This window comes from Poecile atricapillus, chromosome 2 (assembly GCF_030490865.1).
Source record: "Poecile atricapillus isolate bPoeAtr1 chromosome 2, bPoeAtr1.hap1, whole genome shotgun sequence".
In the NCBI taxonomy this organism is placed as follows: domain Eukaryota; kingdom Metazoa; phylum Chordata; class Aves; order Passeriformes; family Paridae; genus Poecile; species Poecile atricapillus.
This window is the reverse complement of record NC_081250.1, coordinates 58,294,024-58,315,456: the sequence shown is the minus strand read 5'-3', so window position 1 is coordinate 58,315,456 and position 21,433 is coordinate 58,294,024. Positions and strand designations below refer to the sequence as shown.

The following is a 21,433-nucleotide window of genomic DNA, read 5'->3' as shown; positions in this document are numbered from 1 at the left end:
GTAAGTTAGGAAAAGATGTGTAGCCTGCTTATGGCTTGACAAGGATATTTAGTCTTTAAAAAGTACTTACAGATGGTTTTTAATCAAACTTTGGAATATTTGCATGGGATGCTTAATTTGTCTCAGAGACCTGGCACTGCTAAGTTTGCAGTAGAAACCTGGCTTGTGAACATTGTTTTTTGATGTCTAGATGAATGTTAATCTTTGTCCCTCTATTAATTTACTCTTCCATTTTACTGAAACATGATAATTTTTCCTACTTCTGTGTTTCAAATACAGTATATCTTAACTTCATATTTCCCCCCACCCAAGCTTCAGTTGGCAAGATATCTATCTTAATGCAAATACTTTAACCCAAAACATGCAAAAGTTTCCAAACTTTGGAAGAGATTTTCTCCTTAATGAAGCTGCTTGAAATAGTGATTACAGGTCCAAAGCACTTACAAACTGGGGGGGGGGGGGGGGGGATCTGAGAAAACATTTGCATGTAAAATAAACTTAAGATAGCAAGAAAAGAATAGGTAAACTTGGGATTGGTTTACTGGGTAACTGCTACAAGACTACTTCAGAAACACCCATAAAAGCATCTGGTAAAAACTCCAGTTTTGTGTCGCTTCTAATATTTGTTACAAATTAATTTAATCTTTTTTTAACATATTGCTTTCATGGAGCATAACATGCTGTTATAGTCGATGATTTTTTTGAAAGTATTCAATTTGCTTGCCTTTTTTTTTTGTGGCACTTCATCATAATTGGATATATAATAATGCCATAATTGTGATTCCTGCAGACTGATTTCTGAATCTTTCTGCTGACACTTCTAAAGTTATGTTTTTATAATGCAGCAGGGTGATCATAGGCAGTTCAGTGTTTTAAAAAATCAGTTAGGATGATTTGCAAGTTAATACTATGTGTTTAATTTCTGTCAGAACAAATTTGGAGAGCAAATAGAAAGATTGATTACAACAGCCTACTTTTCTCTTTATTGCATATATGCAGATTATCATCTTGCTATGCTAATTTTGCTGTTGTTACTACCTGGAAGCCATTTCAGTAACTTAGTGTTTAGACCATTTTTAAGACACACTTATTAATATTTTAGTAATTTAAACATGACATTATCTTGTATTTGCAGTTTTCTGTTTTAAATTCAGTGAGACTTTAATGAGGTGGAGGAAAAGAAATGTTTCTTTAGAGATTTTCCAAACCATTTCCCTCTTCTGCTTTAGAGGAAAAGAAAATGCTCGCTTTTTACATTCTGGTTAGATAGCTCATTTAAATTTCTAATGCAGTTTTTTTTCTGAACTCTGTCTAACAGAGAAAATAGCCCTGCCACATTTCCTGATACACCCAGCACATTTCAGACAGCTCTGTTTCACCCAACACCCATCCATCCGAAGTCTCAACCTGGTCCTGAAGTTCGGATTTATGATCCTAACACTGGAAAGCTGATCAGGAAGGGCGCACAGACATCTGGGCAGTCAATGTACATCCAGTCTCCAGCTCCTCCCATCACCTTGCCAGTCCACGGTGAACACTCGTCCTTCAGGTACCTAAAGCATATCTAAGAGTGATGTTATCTTCATTTTTAGATTCTGTAGTAAATCATCCTCTCATTATCCTTTCATTTGATCAAATTGGCATTTTTGCTTTACTTTGTTTGCTTTCTCAAGAGCCAAGAAAATGAGCAAAAGTGGATAATCAGCTGAAGTGAAGTGAAAGTGCTACCATTCCAGGTGCTTTTTCTGCCTTACTGAAGCAGAACTGGAAACCTCAAACCAAAAAAATTCAGCGTGTAGTTTTGTGTAGTCTAAAGAATGTTACAGTAGCTGATCTCTGAAGTGAGGCAGCTTATGTTCTTAATGGGTCTTAGAATACTGGATTGGTTTTTATTTATAAAATATACCTGATTGCATTTGGTTCTTGTTTATAAAATTTTCCTCTTCACCTAATTCCTTCAAATGGGGCATTAACTTTGAGGAATATCTGAAGTGATGGAAGAGGTGTGTAGCTGACTGAGCATTGTGAAGTAAGGCAATATGGCTGAGTGCTCGTTACTGATCCTTAGACCACTAAGTCAAGACACAAATTCTGGAGGAGGGAGAGGCAGTCTGCTTTTTGAAGTACAAAGGCTAGTATCTATCTGGACTTTTGTCACAATTTGTGTTAAGCCTCAAAAACACCCCTTGTCTCTTAAGGATGTGTAAAATATCTAGAAGTCATCCCCAGTTATCTAAATGAAAGAGTTGACTTTCTGGAATTCTAACAAGCTTAGCAAGGCTTGTTCATTCCAATGGTAAAGTATCCAGTTAAAGGCAAAGCTTTTCTTTGTGAAGTGTGATCAACATTCCGTTGCACAATGTGATCAGAGTACAGCAGTTGTTACAAAGAAGTTCAGTTTTCAAAAAATATAAATCACAGCTATAAATGCAGGTTTTTTTACCTTTCTTCTCCCTTCCCTGCCACTTCAGCAGTGTTATCACTTGTAAAGATTTAGTATAGTAGTGTAGCCTTTTACATTTCCACTCTTTCTGTTGTTAAAAATTTCAGCCTGTTTTCTTCCAGTTGTTATGTTTGTAGCCTTTTTCTTATTTCAACTTTCCTGTTGTCAACACAGGTTTTTTGTGTCTCTCTTGTTTGTGAAGATGTCCTGTTTTTGCTTCCTTTTTAAGTGTGTCTTTTAAAGTCTGGATTGGTTTAAAGTCTGGTTTAGCTTACTATGACATGGTAAATGAGCATTAGAAACTTTAAATAATCAAGAGACAGCATGTATCTGGAGAGAACCTGAGAAGTTTTTGGGTTTTTTGGTTAGTTATTGTGAAAAGGAATTTTTCTAGAAATAAAACTGGGAATGTTTTACCTGTGTAAATTGTCATGACGCTTGTAAGGTGCTTCAGTATGATGGGTTTTGCTGATATTAATACATCATTGAATGCTTTCAGAATAATAGGTTTTAATGGTTTCCCTGCCTTTGTCAACAGCTTGATAAAGAGTTTTGCGACACCTAAGCCTATTTTTCCTTAATGCTGAAGTGCTTCTTAATTTGAGTTTTCTTATTAAAAAGGGGAGAAATATACTTCAGCTGTCCTCTGAGTTTCATAGAGCTTCAGACAGGTTTTGAGGGTGAAGTGAGGCTGTCTCTCCTTTCTACTCTCCCTACTTTTATTTCAATTCAGTGAGGTTTTTTTGTGACTGTCAGTGCTCAGAATTGACATATTTTAATCTGACTGTGAATCCAATTACTCAGTGCTGCAACTTTTCCCCACAACTAAACAGCTGTAAGAAAAGACATAAGCATAAGGTCTATGCTGAGAAAAAATATTTTTATTCTCATTTCCTGTTGATTTGGTTCTAATGGTGAAGTTTGTGACCTGTAAACTCTAATCTCTTAATTGGGACATATTTCTATTCCTCAGAGCAGTTCCACCTTCTTGAGTTAGGATCCTGAAGAATGTTTTGGCAAAATCTAGGAGAAAAGTAAAATAGTGTTTAAATACCACAGTGCAGACAGGGCAGGAAGGCTGTGAAGAAGAAACAAAAAGCCAGATAGAAACAGCTTTGCTGTGTCTTGGCTGAGGAAGAGCTGAGGCAGTACTGTGAGCTTTATCTTAACGCATGCATCAATGATTGCTTTTTGAAACAGCTTCACATCCACTTTAAAATTTTATATAATACTTGTCTTAAGAGAAAACTACATTAGTGCAGCAATTTATGGGTAGAGAACAATGTATTTTGTGTCTTGACAGACTTAATGTGCTCCCTGGTTCACATTCTACAGAAAGAGGGGAATATTTGTAACTAAACCATGGTTTTTAAGCAGAGTTCAAGTTGTTGGCACTCACAACTGCTCCTTTTGTGGGTGGATGTAGTCAAAGCCTCCAATAATTTTCTTTGATAGTTTCTCAAATCTTCATACAATTCTGAATTTCAGATAGTGGGAAACAGAATTGCGCTGCTGTGAGTGGAAGCTCTTGGGGGGACATGGTAGCTGCATGTTGCATAGCAATGGTTCTTGGTGTCTTATAGACCACCTTGTGCTTAGGAGAGAACCTCTTCCTTGCAGGGCTCTTTATTGCAAAGGGCTTCAAGTTACCTGAATACCATTTCATAAGAACTGTTTCAGTTTTAGTTTCTTTCTGGGATTCAACTTGAAACATAATTTAAAATTTAAAAAATTATTTAAAAATTTAAATTTAAAATTAAAAAAACCCCAAAGTTTAAATTTGTACATCCAATTTGCAATGAAACTGTCACCAGTGAATTACAGATGGTTCAGTTAATATAGTCAACACTTCAAGCAACAGGTCTTGCCATTGTGCTCACTCTGATACTTGAGCATCTGCTTTTTTATCATAGCTGTTGCAGCTCGTGCGGAGGAGTGAAAAAAGTTTGCAGCTGTAGTAGAGGGAAACTAAATGCAATGCTGCTTGGGGGCTGCTGGGGGCCAGCAGCACTTCTTTGTCTGAGAACAGGAAGGAGTCCTCTCTAAAAATAACCTGCATGTCACAGCTTTGACATGCCTTATGCATCTCAACAATTTGCATTTTCATACAGAAACATTATTCTACAAACATTGCAGTAAACACTAAAGTTGTAACGGGTCATGAGATGTGTTACAGTTTGTAGTGTTCAAAGTAATGCAAAATCTAATGGCAGCTTGGACTAGAATAAAAAAATGTTACCCTGCAAGTTATATTTTAGTGAACACTAGTAATTTGCTAGCAGATGAGGCAAAGCTTAAAATACGGGTGTCATTTACATACAAGAAGTTAAAAGTGGCACCCTGTTTTAAAATAATGCTAAGATACACTGGATGCTTGGTTTGAAGAGGTGTGTCAAGCAGATGTTGGTGGCTTAAGCCATACTTGAAGATTTGTATACACTAATTTCACTTACAACTTTTTTGTCTGAATTTAGATGCTCATTGTTACTATTTTTCCTACTTAATGTTATCGGTGTTATTATGACAGCAAAAGTATGAAGTGCGTAGTTGAACACGTGACTGGAATTTAAATATTTTTAAAGCTTCCATGATGATAATGTTATTTTAGGCTTTACCCTGATGTATCAAGGAAAGTGCTTGTTACTTCCATAAATGTTGAACCCACCCTGCATATATTTGTCCTTGTGCATGTAAGACTGGTAAGCACCAACCAGCCTCTGCAGGGTTGAATATGTTTATTCATTAATTCAGGGTTGAATTACAGTTATTTTTTAAAAAGTACTTAGGAATCTAATTTAACTAGAAATAAATGTAAATTCCTGCATTTTTATGTCTTTATTTTTAAATATATATTTATATATTTAAATATAATATATTTATTATATATTTATTAATTTTTATTCAACTTTACAGGCAACTGAAAATGTAAAAGCCTAAAAAATGTTTTTGAAAAAATAAAAAATGTCTTACAGACCTTTAAGACTTCATTTTGCGTTGCTTTTGGAATGTTTTTATGAGAAAGCCCAGTGTTTCTTATCTAGTAGAAGTGGGAAAATACTGGGAAAAAGATCTGACAGAAGCCTTTAGAAGCTATTAATACAGTTATTTTACAGTTAATATTTGTAATGTAGTCAAGTATGATCTCACACTGTATTCTACAAAAGGAGAAGTTCTTATCAGCTGTATGGCAATGTGTTCTTAAAAAATATGCTAGATTTATTTTGATTTTTCTAGTCTAAGAGAATCTACTTGGCTGTCATGCTACATATAACTTCTCTGTAATTCTTGGAATGGTCAAGCCTGTCATATTTTTAACAGAGTCGTGTGAGATGCCTGTAGCTTTAGTTTGGTCATTCTCTGTTTTGCTAAGAATGTAAATGGCATCACCACCTTTCCTGCCTAGGTTACATATCAAAAAGGCAAGGAAATCATACTTTAAAAGAACCTTTTGGAAAACATAGTGGAATGCCATATTGTTTTTGTCATCTGCCTATGAAGATTACTGTCTGAGAGCAATTTAATAGCAAAAGAAAACTGTGATCTTTAAGAGGAAACATAGTAGAGGGGAGAAAAAAACACCCAAGCCAAAAACTGTTAGTGGTGAGAAACTCTAGCAAAAAAGCAGTTTGGTTAGTTCATTTTCACAGCATCCAAATTGTTTAAGCTTCACAAGAAATTCCACTGTACAGGAATAAGACTACAAAGAGGCACATGTCTGCTGTGCTGCTGAGTTGCGCTATGCTGCTGGGGGTCTTCTGCAACATCTGGTGCAGGTCTGGGTAGCATGACAGTGGCTCAGCTCTTTTCCCTCACAACCTCCCCTTCAAAACAAGATTTCAAATTTCCTGCACCCATCCATGGGATCTGAGAAGAGAGATGTGTATTTACGAAATATGAGCTGTCAAAATGAGCAAAATTGACAGCTTTGTATGGCTTTCAGATTTCATACATTCTGGAATTTAAGTACTGAAGTAAAAAAACCCTTGATATTTACAATCAAAAAGCAGTTGTCAATTCGCAAAAGGAGAAATAATTTTGTAGGACCTTACCTATGGTAGACTGGATTTACATAGGCTAGTAAAGACTTTTTTTGTAGGGGACTGTTGGTCTAAAGCTGATTCTTGTAAATCCTGGCTTGATGAGAATTAGCCATTCTACATCGAAACTCTTGTCCGCAGAGACTACACTGTACCCTTTTTCAGACACAGTCGCCCTCAGAAACAGGTTAATGGTCTCCCATCTGGTAATTGCAGCTTGAAATTACTTGTGATTTCAAGTACAGTCACTTTTATACCTGCTTTTGGTAGTCATTCTCCAAATACACAGTCTTCTGGCTAACATGAATCTTTTTGTGACTCATGAGCTTTATGACCTTTGAATTGGATTCTGGGTGGTGCTGAGCTGCTGTAATTTGTTCCAGGAGGCTAATGTGGCAGACCAGTACTGGTAGTTAATCTGTATTGTATAGTAATTGAAGCTTCTAGAAATCTTTAGTACTTAAGTAATAGTCACAGAAAAACGTACCCAAGGAAGGTAGAAGTCTCCTGCTGTTGTTGCACTTGTAGTCTACCTTTTTATTACTATCATAAAGCAATTCCCAGGAAGCTATGATTGTTTTCTCCATTTTAATAAAGATTTTGATATTCCTTTTTGTATCTGCATGTTTGAATTAAATACAGTAATTAACAATGTAATAGAATACCTACTAAAAGAAAAAGCTACCATATTTCAATGCACTGGCCAAAAAGAAATATTGGCTGTTTTGCATCTTATCCAGGCTTAGCAGGTGGGAAATGTCTGAAGATTGACACTGCAGAAGTGTTCTTTCTGCATGCAGAACTCTTGTCTGTAAGGTTGAGAAATAGAAGGATATACTTAGAGACTCAACAGCCTAGCATAGATCAGGAAAAAATGCATTAGAACGTAGGCATTGCTTCTGGAAATATAAATTTGTCAAGTGATGGAGAAACTCCACTTGTGCAGGAATATTAATGTATTTTAAGGGCAATGCATGTGCAACTACTGAAGCTCTTGGCAGCAAGAAAGGTTTGGTAGTTACTTAAAAGAGCAATGCAGAGGCAGGAGAGACCTTGTCAAAGGTAGAATAAAAACTTTAGCTGTCAGACTGAAAATAAAAGCATTAATCAGGAGACTTGACTGACCTGTTGATGAACACAGAGCTTTATTAAGTGAAGTTGGAGGTACATGGCAGACATAAATTTTTTATGGGATTTTATTTGTAGCTCTAAACCAAGTAGATCTTTCTTATGTGAGACCCCTGAATTTTTTCAGAGTTGTTCAGCCGCATCAACAGCAGATGTTTGAAGAAGATGACCTACCAGCAAGTGAAAATGAAGAGCAGCCTGGTCCATCTAAGAGGAAACGCCAGCCAAGTATGTCTGAAACAATGCCCCTGTACACTCTATGTAAAGAGGATTTAGAGAGTATGGATAAAGAGGTGAGCTTAACTAATTCTGACAGATTTCTAACGTGACATAAGTTCTAACTTCTGTTGAATTATGCATGTCTGTGAACTGACCTTGTATGCCACTACAGTAACTTTAAATACAAGCCACAGCAGACAAAAGTAAGGCTCAGGCTAAAATGCAGTTATGTTCTGCAAAGCAGAGCAGAATACTGTGGTGTGTAAGTAGACCTTTAAAGTTGAACTTCATTTACTTTAAAGTAGAACTTCATTTAAGAAAAGGTTTTTTACATTAAACATGTTAGCAGATTAGCTCTGTGGATTGCTTTGCCATGTGTCACTTTAGAGTTGTTTTGCTTTGCTTTTTTTCATAGTAAATCTTAATCTGGACAAAATAAGTGGTGGGATGGGAGAAAAGAGGTCTGCAGATGTAAAAGGCACAGACTGTATGAAAGATTGGGGAGACAAATGAGAGCATGAGGCCTCATTATCCGTAGACATGTAATTGCAGTGTTAAGTCATAGCTGTAATTGTTTTGCAGGTGAAGGGAGCTTTCTCTTGCAGAGTGAACTACATATCTTTCATACAAAAGCACATTATTTGCAATTCATTGTGAACCTCTCACTTTTCACTTATCATTCTATGCACTTTTTTCAAATGAGCCACAATCTTACATAATATCAAATGATACATAGAAGAAAAATTACCCATCATCATACTCATTTATCCTCTGTGTGACTTTACTATAAAATCTAGTAACCCTGGAGCTTGAATTCTTCTTCAAGCTTAGATAGTTCATTGGGGTAGGGACAGGAGCATATAACTTGCCATGTTCTTGGCAGTAAGTTCATTCCAAGGTTCTAGCTATAACAGGCTTTGAGTTTTCTTCAGAAAATGAAGTATGAGAAGAGAAACAACAAAAGAAAGAGACTGTAAATGTACAGTACAGGGTGAATTTGAGAACTTAAGCTGGGATTCTGGGGAAATGTCCCATAACTTTGAACTGCTTTGATGATCTCCTTTGAATTTCAGGTGACGTCAGGCTTTTAACTTTACCTGGTGACTCTCGGAGTTGACAGCTTTTGATTTCTTTTGCTTTTTGTTATGAAGTATTTTGCCCATTTGATCTCAAACTTTCCCATAAATAGTATTTCTTCTTGTCATGGTAGCAGTCCCTGAATCCACATGTGCCTTCCCATCTGTATTATCAGTGTTACTGAAAGACAATTGATACTATGAGTTGCCCTAATGATTTTATGTACTAATATTTTTTTTCTAATCATGTGGCTTTTGAAAAATATTAATGAATTGCTGATGCAGTGTGCACTGAGTCAAAAGGAAGTGTGCATGTTTTTCAGACTCACTGCATAAAGTATTTATTGTTCTGTTTTTAAAGATACGGTTTAGGAACCTTGTAAAAAGCCTGAATCTTTTGGCACCATTTGTTTTGTGATTGATTGCTCTCTGCTGCTACATTTATGACTAAAGAAATTAAAGTTTTTCTACTTCTTCTACAACTATAAACATCTTAAATTACAATGATTTGTTTTTAAATTGTGCTTTTGCTTAAGCAGCATATTGTGCTTGGCAACTAGACTACATGAACTTCAGAAAAAATGTAGCCCAAATTCCAATGACTTTTTTTTTTTGTAGAAAGTAGGCTTAGCTTTGATTCCAGGAGTATGATTTGAGGTAGAAGTTGCTGCCAAAAGTTTTCTCTTCCACTAAATCTCTGTTCCTTGGGCAGCTGAACCAGTAGAGGGGGGTATGTTTGGGGTTTAGTGCAGCAGCAGGGTGGAATTTTTCTAGTATTTTAGCTTCTCAATATGATTTTATCAAGGATCAAATATTAGCACTGAGACATGAAGGAAGGGTGCCCACAGAACATATGTCAAGGAGGTTGAACTGTACGTGGTAGTGCCAGCAGGTCATTATCTCCTGGAAGCTGACTATAAAAGACAGGGAAGGAAAACTTGGAGCTGCTAGCATCACCTTAGTAAAGGTATTGTGTTCATGTAGAAGAATTACAATGCAAGTAATTAAGCAGGATTTTATGGCATTGTGTGGGAGTACACTTAGGAAACAGATGATGTGTGATAACGTAGTCTGTAAAATATAAAAGTTTAGTGGAGTGTACACAGGAGAATCTTCTGTCAGGAGTATTATCAAATAAAGTGAAAATAAGCTTCATTAGCCTTTCTGGTTGGGACTCAGTTCACTTTGGTCACACTGTGACTACTTTAACGTCCAGAGAAAAGTGTTTGACCCTACTTCATTCTTTATCAAAACACATTAAAGGTTAAGAACCTTTCTGGAATCAGTTTGTCACTAAGAGATGAGAAGTTTCTGCTTTTGCCACAGAAAGGCTTTTGCTTCATTTGTATATGTTCAAGTAAGCTATGGCAGCCACAAGAACTGCAGCTGACTGCAGACTACCTGGGAAGAGTGAGGGAGTGTGTTCCAGTTGCAGCAGTGATTTCTTGATCCACTTCTTGGGTGCTCATGCTGAGGCCGATTTGATTAGGAGTATATGGTGCAAGGAGGGGGGGAATGCAAGTTCCAGCGGGACTTTGCTGCAGTGTAAGCCAGTCCAGGCTCAACTGCTGTGTCACTGCCTTAAGCCACTTTTGGTAATCATGGGACCCAAAGGCAAGTCAGCTCAGGGAGGTGGTTAGGACAAAAAAGATTGTTTCCTGATTAATCTTCATCATTTCCAACTTCCTGAAATAGCCCACCATTGCTGCTGCATGAGTGCTAGTGCCAGGAGCAGGCAGAAGATGGGAAGAGCTGAGAATAAGAGTGAAGGCAGAACTGTATTTTAAGCTTTAAAACTGCATCCTCAGTATTTCTACTGAATTCCTCACAAATTCAGATAAGATCAAAAGGAGTCTTTCAGTTTTAGGCACTGGGATTTTTTCAATGAAGTTAGACAGGAAATGCAAGCATTCATGTATACTGTTTCTATGGGTATAACTAGCGATAAATAACTCCTTTGCAGTTAACATCTAAAGAAAATCTTGCTCTTTCTTTGCAAAAATCTGTGGAAGGCCACACAGCCCCAGGTAATACACAATTTGCATGTAGTTTATAAGTGTGAGAGTTTTGTTAGAAGTATCAAAATGGAGGATGATAAAGAGAATTTTATTATTATATATTCCCAGATTAAATCCCTTTCCTTCCTTAACCTATTTGAAAGTGTGTTTACCACTTTTCCTAGTAAAAAAGCTATAGCTCTTCTACTGTTCCATTGGGAAGAGCTACTGTGGATAAGCATCCCTCTTAAAATTTGATCTTATGTAGATTTTTTTATCTTCTCATATTTTTTTCAGTTGTAGTTGTGCTATGCATACCAAGTAAATCAAAGGAAATTAACAGCATTTTAGCTATTGAGTTGCAGTTTATGGTCACTTAGCCTTTTGTATCTTTTTCAGTGCCAAAGATCTGAGAGATCAGATCCAGTGGTAGCTTCCCTTCCCTCTGACATGAAGGACTGTTAGAATTTTAGAGAAGTGGAAGCACAAGAGTGTTCAGTGTAATAGAATTGCTGTTCAAAGGGCAATTGCCAAGTCAGAGTGAGTGCATAGGGAATGTATCTGTACTTGGGAAATATGCAGCCTCCTGGTACTGCTGCCTCACAGTCGAGAAAATGTTTTCCCCTTTTTCAGTACTAGCCTGATACAGGTGCTTCCCAACTAATTACTGCTGTTTGTCTCCATTATGGGATGGTAAAGGGCAGCAGAATTAAATGCTGCCAGTCAAATTAGTGTTTATAGTCATTTCTACAGGACTGGATAATTCTTCTAAATAACTGGTTATCTGCTACATAACCTGCAAAAGATCAACCCATAAAAATGCTATTTGTATAGAATTGTATCTAGTATGCTGTAATCTTCACCAAAGAAAAATCTCTAAAGAAATGTTTTCCAATCAATTAAATGCAATCAATAACTAGAAACCTATTGTCCCTAATAGCTGTTCCAGGATGGCTTTTGTTTTCTCTAGATCAGTTCTATCACTTTACGGGGAAGTTACCTACTTTTACTTTCAGTGTCTGTGTTGGAAAATAACTGTTGCAGAAGCCTGTCCCGTAGGGAGAAGAAGCCGTGCTGTCTGCAGCTCTTTTTCCCCATTTCAGCAGGAATGGACTTGTTCACCTGCAGGAGCCTTTGTGTGGGACTGTGTGGTATTGTCTTCCTTTGCGAGGGATAAGTGGAAGTTCCTGACCTACCAGTCACTACAATGTTGTGTGGATCTGCTGTAATTTACTGAGACAAAACAAAGTGGAATCCAAGCTTGAAATTACTTACTTGTTTTTAGAAATAAGATCTTAAAAGCAAGCAAGTTGCACAGAGGAAGGGAGTGACCTGCAAACCATGTGAGGACATACACGTGTCTTTCCATTCATAACTGATTATCTCAGTTCAGGATGCCATGTAGCTCTCGTTCCCAGAAGTTACTCGTGGATCATCTTGTGAGCCTGTTTCTTCAGAACTGATTGCTAGTTCCTTTTTATTAGGGATCATTTTCTTCTAAATTTGCATTCCTAAATTGTATTGGGAGAGAGCCTTACAACTGGGATATGGTTACTTAGTCAAGTTGATCTAACAGTGTTGTGTCCTATGTGTTATAAATAAGCTGTTTGTTTTTGTACTAATTGCTTCCTGATGGACCTTGACTTCGCTTTTCTGTAAAATGTATTCTTTCTTCATGGGTATTTGTTGCTGACACTGAAGGTGGTTTTTAGCCTTGTGCATCGTGCTAGCTTCTTTTAAAAATTGAGTCAGCTTTATATAATCTTATTTTCCTTTTTTTAATAAGTGTCCCTTTCATAATTAGGTTTACATTCTTGTGTATTATAAATGACTTGACCATGAAATAAGTAAACAAGGTCAAGAGTTTTCATTTCTGTCTTCCTTTCGGCTACAAATTATTCTCATCTGTTCTTTTAGAGCTATGGCTGTCAGTACAGTTCCCTTATGTTATTTTTCAGGCGTTTTCTAATCCACCAGTCCATGTAAATAGTAGAAATGCATAGCAAGAATCTAAAATGCTGCCTTTATAAAATGTCAGTGATATAGGAAAAAGAAATTACCCTGAGCTGAGCTCAAGATCGTGCTCTCAATTGCTCATATCTCAGCTGCTGCTACATCCATGGTAACAGTAGAAGGCAGACAGCCATAGGACCTCATATGTCTCAGTGCTTTCAGGACTAGTCCTCGACAGATGCTAGTATGGGTTTCACTGATGGGGGAAGGAAGCTGAAAAAGAACTTCCAGTAAGGCAGTAAGATTAAATAAGTTCAGTTAGGCAGGAAGATTTCTGTTTGTTCTGCAGTACCTTCTCATCTAGGATGGCCTGGGATTACTGACATCCTGGAACAGCTGTGCACACAGTTTACTAGCTGTATGATGCTTAGGCTTTTGTATTTGTTACTGTGGTTTGGTCACAGTGTTTGAGAGTAGCATCTGTGTCTTGTCAAGTGTCACCATCTCTGCCATCTAAGGTAAAATATTTTGCTGGTTTCAATTCTTCTCAGTTTGGGACTTGGGACATGGGAAGAAAGAGAGTGAATATGATACCAGTCCAACCTCTAGCTTTCCCATCTCTTACTTCAGTTAGTGGAGCTACAGAGATTCCTACCATCTGGTTGGGATATGTGGTCAGCAGCTGCAGAGTGACCACATTGCAAAGATATGTTCTGTGCACGAGTGCATTTAAGTATACAGATTTTTCTTGAGTGGGAATTGCCTAATGAACTACTTTTGCATCAACATGTTTCTGTTGATTTGGGACGTATTCTGCACATTCTTTTCCTTTAACTAAGTCGTAATTTATATGCCATATACAAAGACTGAAATTACAACATTCTGCTCTTATATAAGACCACTTATGCGCTTACATTTTGTCACTCTGCATTTTGCTTTTATCTAAGCAAATTTATCCCTTAATTCCTGGTTTTTATTTCAAGTTAGTGACTGTACCATGCAGTGAATTAGGAGGGAGTGTTTTTCCCCTTCAAATTGTTGAAAACTATTATCTCTGTAAGTGGTTAGCCTCTTGGTTAGTTAAAAAGTACTAATTTAATGTGGAGGATGTGGTCTCTAGAGCAAATAATAGCTGCCTGTGCTCCCTTGGACAATTATCTTGCATATTAACAGTTCATTGAATTTCCACAACTGCATTTCTCATACAAATATTCTTTTTTGACACCTTAGGATGTACTATGTACAGATGCTAAATTTGGTTAGCTTCTTATGAATTGTACCTTTTTTTGAAGTAAAAAGAATAAACTTCCGTGTACATTTGCTGTTGTTAGTGATTGTCATCCAGGCCTCTTGCAGCTGATGGGGTCTTGGCTTTGCAGTTGTCAGACAGTTTTCTCTCAAACTGGGTTGTAAAAACAATTTGAAGTAACTTAGTGAAAGTACGCCTACTGAGGCGTAAGAAAGGTAAACATGCTGCTCTTCATCGAGACAGTAAGAGACTGTTATGAAAAGGATTTGCCAAAGCATCTTCTGATACAAGCAGAACAGAGGAGACTCAGATTGGCTGGTGTTGGTACATTGGTGCTTCCTGGTACTGTTTCCTTACTGACAGCCATATTGTCACCTTTCTTCATGTGCTGACTCTTACATCCCCTCTGGCCCCCATGCTCTGGACAGCTTTTTGTTTTCACTGTGCAGTGCTTATTCACCAAATGGCTTTACCCAGCAAGCCTACATGTGTTGCTTCTTTGCTTTCACTGATGAGATGAGTTTTTTGGAGAGAAATGGTGAGGGTGCAATGCTAGGAATCAGGTTGCTGGTTTGTCTTCATGAGCAAATGATGGCTGACTGATGCACAAAGAAATGCAATGTGTTTTTTTTTAAAGAACATAGTTTGAAACAGTTGTATAAGAAGGAAAGCATATTTACTGCTTCTCCCCTGTTCTACAATTTTGACATTCACCCTTCTCTAATATGGTTAACTAATGCAGAAGTAATTGAGCATTAATGTATTATAATGTTAAAGCAATTATTTCACCCATATCTCATCTGATTAGTAGAGATAACTGAATAAAGTTTTCCAATACTATTTTTAATAGTTTGGCAGTGAGAATCATCAGGGTAGAACTAAGATACCGGTACAGTGCATTGGAGAGAAGAAAGAAGAGCACTTAAAAGAAACTGGCCATCAGTAGTTTGCTTCTGCCTTTGTTTGTTTTGTTTTGAAGAATCCACTTTCAACCGGAAAATGGAAACTACTCTAAAAAGCAGCTATGCTTTTCTCTTTTGTTTTTCAGTTTCAGAACACATAAACATATATTTTTTAAAAAGTTGGTATTGGTTGTGCTTAAATTGTAAATCATCCTGACCAGAAACTTTGACGCTCTGATTGTTATTCACCTTATAGAAAGAACACCAAAATACATGTAGTGCAGATCAGGCTAGGGAGATTCAAATGGATTATCAAAATGTGAAACATATGTTTGCCAATTTTTTTGGTCTGATATTTCTCTGCAGGCCATTTTATGCATTAATTGCATAGCGCTGATTGTCTGATAGTTTTGTTTAAGAGGGCATCGTGGTTCAAGCTTGCTTAGCACTTTATAGAAGCGTTTGGAAGGAGACTTTTTTATGTAACACCATGTTTTACAAGGAGACAATTCATTACTGAAGTAGGAAAAGGATTTTTATTAAAATTGATATTATCTCAAGTAGGCAATCAGTTGTGGATCACTTCTGTTTTTCTGCACAGGTTGCCTAGAAAATACTGTTTAAACACAGATTTTTGGTGTACTTGGATGTCTTACTTTCATTTTAGAGTTATTTTTTTTTAATTTGTATGTCATGAGAAAATATGGGAAACATACTGTAACCTTTTGGCATTCAGATGACACACAGTATAAATATCTGTGTTTGTAGATAAAAATGGAGACTACCTATATATGTAATAATCAGCTTAATGGCAGTCATAACAAGTTGTTAATTAAAATATGATATAAGACTTTTGAGCAAAATTAACATGATCAATCTAGTTCTTGGCTGATCAGGCTGTTAAGGAGAAAATAAAAGCAAATGTTTCACAGAATAAGCTGAGTGGGAAGGACCCACTAGGATCACTGAATCCAGCTCCTGGCCCTGCACAGCACCATCCCCAAGAGTCACACCATGTACTCAAGAGCGTTGTCCAAACACTGCTTGAACTCTGTCAGGCTTCATGCTGTGACCACTTCCCTGGGGAGACTATTTTAGTGCCCAGCCACCCTCTGGGTGAAGAACCTTTTTCTAGTATCTAACCCAACCTCCCCTGACATGACTTCAGGCCATTCTTTTTTATTGAGACCTCACTTCTATTATGCTTACTTTATTCATAAGCTAAGTACAAATACTTGTGCTACAATAGATATTAGTAATGGACTGCACCAAGTGCACATCAACTAAATAAGTACCCATGCTTGCTTCAGCATTAACTTCTTTTTGAGGAATCTGATAAAATCAAAGTAATCAGATTGATAGATTGTCCAAGGAAAACAGGGAAATCCAGGCAAAACGTAATTAGTCCAAGATCGGTTCTATTTACTTTTCAGCAAAGATGCTTCTGACATCTTTCATAGTCTTAATACTTTCCTGATTCAATAAACAGTTGATTGAGATCTTATGCCATTCTCCCAAAGATGTTCACAAAACTGTTTCATTGTAAGCTTGGGTTTTTAGGAGAGTAGCTTATTTTTCCATGTTGCTATCATTCTGTTAAGCATAGAGTAAAAATTATGCAAATAAGGATAAATCTTGAGCTCTGTGATACTGCAGATATGAACAACTTCTGGCTTTAAAACTATACCTGATTTTATAGCATATGAGTTATTCTGTTACTCCATATGAAAAGAAAGGTTGTTCTATGAAGCTTCTACCTCTAGAATGTATATCCAAGGTGTTGGTTATTCTGTAAGAAAGAAGGCTTTTCCATACATTCTGTGAAGGTTTTTCAGCTGACTCTGGTAGTACATTATGTCACTGCCTGGCCTTAAGGAGAAGCTGAAAGCCTTTCTCAGTTGTTTGTTTACCCAACAAAATGGGGCAAAACCTCTTTAAATAGAGTTCAATAACCTTATTTTAACATATATGTCTATCTCCATATGCTAAGTGAATTGCAGCTAGGCTGTCAACACTAATTGGCCACAGTTAAAAATGAGTTGCATGAGCCGTGTTAAACAATTTGTAAGCTGATCCCTATCATAATTCTGAGCAGCTGCATACAGGGCCTGATTGAGCCTCATCACGAGTCTAACATGTTTTTACATTTAAATTTGAGCTGTTACTCTCCATGATTGATATTTAAAGGTGTCTGCTCAAGTCCCAGTCTAAGTCTGAACTGTTCTTTTATAACTGGCTTTTTTTGTTGTTTTATCAAGATCTTCTGATACTTGCATTTCAACATACAAAGAAATATAGATATGCAATATAGCATAATGTATGCTGAGTGCTTTGAAGAATCTTTGCAAACATTTTCATAATGCTAGTCTGCTAGCAAACTTAATTTGTGGTTGGAATTCTGGGATGATAAAAATACAAGTCCCTTTCGGATGCACAAAGTCTGGGTTATTTCTACATACAGCTTTGAAGGACAGTTTAGTTTGTACTATTAATCAGCTGATCTTGATCATAAGGTGACTTACTGTTAAATTTAACTTATGCATAATTGCAATTGCTTGCTTCAGAAACATTTTCAAGGGAAAACATCTCTGCTTTGATAGTCTTTGTTCTTTCAGCTTCAGGCACACTGAATACAGTCACTCTGTGTCCTTCAAGTGTTCTAGCTCCTGTGTTAGCACCACTATTTCCATTCCATGTATAATTTTAACAGAGGTCAGGAAAAGCTGCAGAACTAGAGCCCCCTATTGATGTACAAAATTCTCTGCAGTGATTAGTTGCAAAATGACTAATTACCCAAATGGCTGTGCTGCAGTAACTTTTTCATGCTTACAGTAGTGGCATTAATTTTAGATCTTGAGAGAACACCACTGTTCCTCTGTATTGTAACAGGGTTTGTATATGAGCTTGCACTTTCTAATTGCCAGGGGTCACAGTCAGCTCTGGACTGTCAATCCTTGTAGAAAATATGATGATACTGCTTTCTCTGGGATTAACACAGACAGCTGCCTATCCCAGATATTTCAATGCTCCAACATCAAACTTGCTTCATCCCAGAGGTATTGAGGACTGAATATAGCTGCCATACCATGATAGAGAGATCATATCAGAACTTGCATGGTATTCAATCACCTTAATATTGAGCTTGTTGTAGAAACAGACCACTCTTCAGCTGCTGGGCTTATCTTTCACTGTATTATGGATTGCTTCTTTTCTGTAATGTACTCCATGCCTAATTGTGGCTATTGAGTAGGCTAGTTACACAGGATGCTTCCATATACACAGTGCTCATATTTTAGCTCTACTTCCCTTAAAAGCTACATGCTTGTCTGTACAGAGTCAAGCAGTCCCATTACCCAGTTCAGTAGAAACTGTTTCAAAACTGCTCTGTCTTCACTGTCATCCTTAAATTTCTCATAAAACCAGAAATAGTTTTCTCCAATGCTTATTATTTGAGGTGGTTATGTTAGCTTGAGCATACTGATAGCTATCTCTTACTTCTTGTAATAATAAAACCAAGCTAATCAGGCTTATTGAAGAGGGAAGTTCACTGACAAATAATGCTTCATTAAGCCAGCTGATGTCTGCCAATGCTAAGTTATAATAAGCAAATCAAGGCAGATCCAAGTTGGCTTACTCATCTTAGGGGTGGGTTTGTTCATAGTATGTGTGAATAAATCTATACTGAGCATGGCATATCAGTGTTTTTACAGCAGTGGTTTTAAGCTAGTAAGCCCTGCTGTACCCCAGTTGCTCTAGAAAGCAATTGTTTGAGTTTCTTTGCAGCTGTGTGATAACTGCAGTAAGCTTGTGCATGCAGGTAAATTAAAGCAGTTTTTTTTGCCTGTCTTTTGTTCTCACCATAATGTTTTCCATTTTACTTTGACTGTGACTTCTGAACAGCTTTATATCCTGCTAAACAAGAAGTAGAGGAGTTCAACCTCTGCAAAGGAAAAAACCCCATATTTTCCACTGAAATATGAATGTAGTGATGAATATTCAGTCCCTCTAAGCAAAAGCCATGCTTTCAGTTAATCTTGTGCTGGTGAAACCCAGCGCTATGCTAAGAGAGAATGTTGTTAAAACATGTGATAACAACAACTCATTGAGAGAAAGCTTTGAAAGTTGAGATGCAAAAAAGAGGAGGATGGTGTGCATATTGTATCAGCAATTCTTTTTATGCTTTTATGTATCTTCTTTTTAGGGTGAGGATTGCTTGGGTTCTTATATCTTCTGAAGTCTATAATTATGGCTGTTCTACAACATTTTCTGATTGTGTTAAAGCAATAAGACTGCATTTCTGACTGTGCAATAAGACTGCATTTCTGGTTGCAACATTTCAGAAGTTTAGTGTTTGCCCCTGAGCTGAAGCACATTAGAGCCTCAAAGGTAGTTTAAATAATCTGTAATTCAGGTTGAAGTGTTTGGAAATTAGTTCAAATCAAGTTCAGTTCCCTCCCACTCTTGGTTTTCTCATTGTAATGAAATAACCAAATGGGTTAAGCCCTGAATGCTTCTCAGCAGTTTTTAAGGATAATGTGCTAACTATACTTGCAGGTTGGCTACACTATTAACTAATACCTTTGGGGATGACTTCAAAAAAAATATGTAAATTAGTGACCTTGTACTTCTTTCCTAAAAGCTGAGATTTTCTGTTCAGAAATGCAAGCTGCAAAAACCTGGATCACATCCCATATTAGGAAAAAAAGTACTGTTTTAAACTCCATCCACCAGTTCAGCAGGTATTTCTAGATAAAATAGTGAGTATGTGTTGAGAAGTGTCCCATTCTCTTTTAAAAACCATTTGGGCTGTTAAGCTGCATTGATGAAGCAAACCTGTCCATTCCTTTTCAGAGCTGCCTCCCTGCATCAGCTGGGCCAGAGGGCGAGTTTTAGCAGTAGATGACACTTCATCCTAGCTGACTGCCTAAGAATCCCATTGCTTATTAGGTTTGGTCCATCAGTATGCTATCCTCTACAAAATGCTCTTGGAGAAGAACACTACAGTAGGTGTGTTCAGCATCCATAGATTCTTTTGTGCTTTGAAGTGAAACTACATGAGAGCAGATACCATCAAGAGATCACTTGGGAGTATTTTGATGTTCAAAAAATAGCTCTAAAATGAAGTTTATGTCCAAAAAAAGGCTTGCTTTGGGGATTGATTAGAAGCAGTACAAGTGGACTAAGTATTTTTTGTGATAGATTATTTTTACCCAAATATCTATGCCTTTATATAACCTAAATAGTATAAAACCAGGTTAGGAGCTCAGAAATTGTATAATTCCTTGACAGTAACATACTGCTATCATGCTGCCCTCAGCACTTCATTAGCAGAGACTGCTGATGTCTCCCCTTGGCAGTGAAGTGTCACAAAAGATCACTCAGAGCCTAGACTTTGTGCCCTCTTTAATTGCAATGTGTCATTTTTAATAGAATGCTAGGATTTTTAACTTAATATGTCAGTGGTATTTTGTGACAGTATTTAAACAACTTGTGCAAGTGTTTTTTCATTAGCAAATTAGATTAATTTATTTTTAAAGAAATTTAGATTGTGCATGTCTCTTGCTAAATCTCTGGGAGTAAGAAGGAAGTTATGAAAACCTCTGGCAAAACTGTGCTTCATTTAATAGCCATACTGACAGTCCTTGGAGTCTTGCAAAATTATAAGACAAAGCTGTTCTTTGCAGTGTATCAGCAAGGCATACTTTCTACTTTAAAGGAGGGATAGCTTTGGGAACAAAAAGCGATACTGTCTTTTTTTTAAACAGGCGAGCAATAAAGCTGTAGGCTGCTACAGCTTTTTAACCTGTTACTATAAAGTTTTGCAAGAGCTGTAGCGACACATGCATGCAGCGAGCTGAAATCCCTGAAATATCCACCTGTGTTAAATAAAAAGGGAACAGATACGGGTACTTCTAGTCTTTACCAGGCCTTTTTTGTTGGCTGTGAAAAGACTACAGTGATGTTAGTCTTTGTTCATCTTGCACACTTGATAGTTTCTGTGAATTAAAGAACACCAAAGATGTATTTTTAAAAGAATTTTCTCCTTGTTCCTTTCTCTTCCCTCTAGGTTTTTATGTACATTACTATTCTGTTTGTATAACATCAACAGACACTCCTAGGTATTCCAGTCTCTGGATATTGAGATAGTCTTTTGCCCTCCAATTCTTTTAGATTCTTTTTGTAGAAATAAGTGCTACCACCTGGTGACTCGCTCACTGCCTCATTTCTTTAAGGTGAAGGTTTGCCTAAAGTGAAATCAGAAAACTTAGTAAGATGTGTCACTTGAACTTGAGCATGCAGCTTGAATTCCTGATCTGTTGCAGGTTTGTTTTACGTTTTTTTTTTAGGACATGCAGGTAGAGGTGAACTGGAAAGATGGACCAGTGACACAAATTTTACTCTTCAGAAGAGAATTTGCTGATAATACCA

General features: G+C 37.0%; 1 protein-coding gene across 2 annotated transcripts in view; it reads left to right on the top strand.

Annotated features, from left to right (window-relative positions):
* The window catches only part of CTDP1 (CTD phosphatase subunit 1), a 102,123-nt gene that overhangs the window by 38,579 nt on the left and 42,111 nt on the right, over window positions 1-21,433 (top strand). Inside the window, exons 10-12 of one of the 2 annotated variants that reach the window (XM_058832879.1) lie at window positions 1,319-1,549; window positions 7,736-7,836; window positions 10,867-10,897. In XM_058832879.1, the coding sequence (XP_058688862.1) occupies window positions 1,319-1,549; window positions 7,736-7,836; window positions 10,867-10,877 (343 nt within the window). In that variant the 3' untranslated portion in view covers window positions 10,878-10,897. Of the gene's footprint in view, window positions 1-1,318; window positions 1,550-7,735; window positions 7,902-10,866; window positions 10,898-21,433 lie in introns of those variants that run through there. The other variant, XM_058832878.1, reaches the window with a different exon arrangement.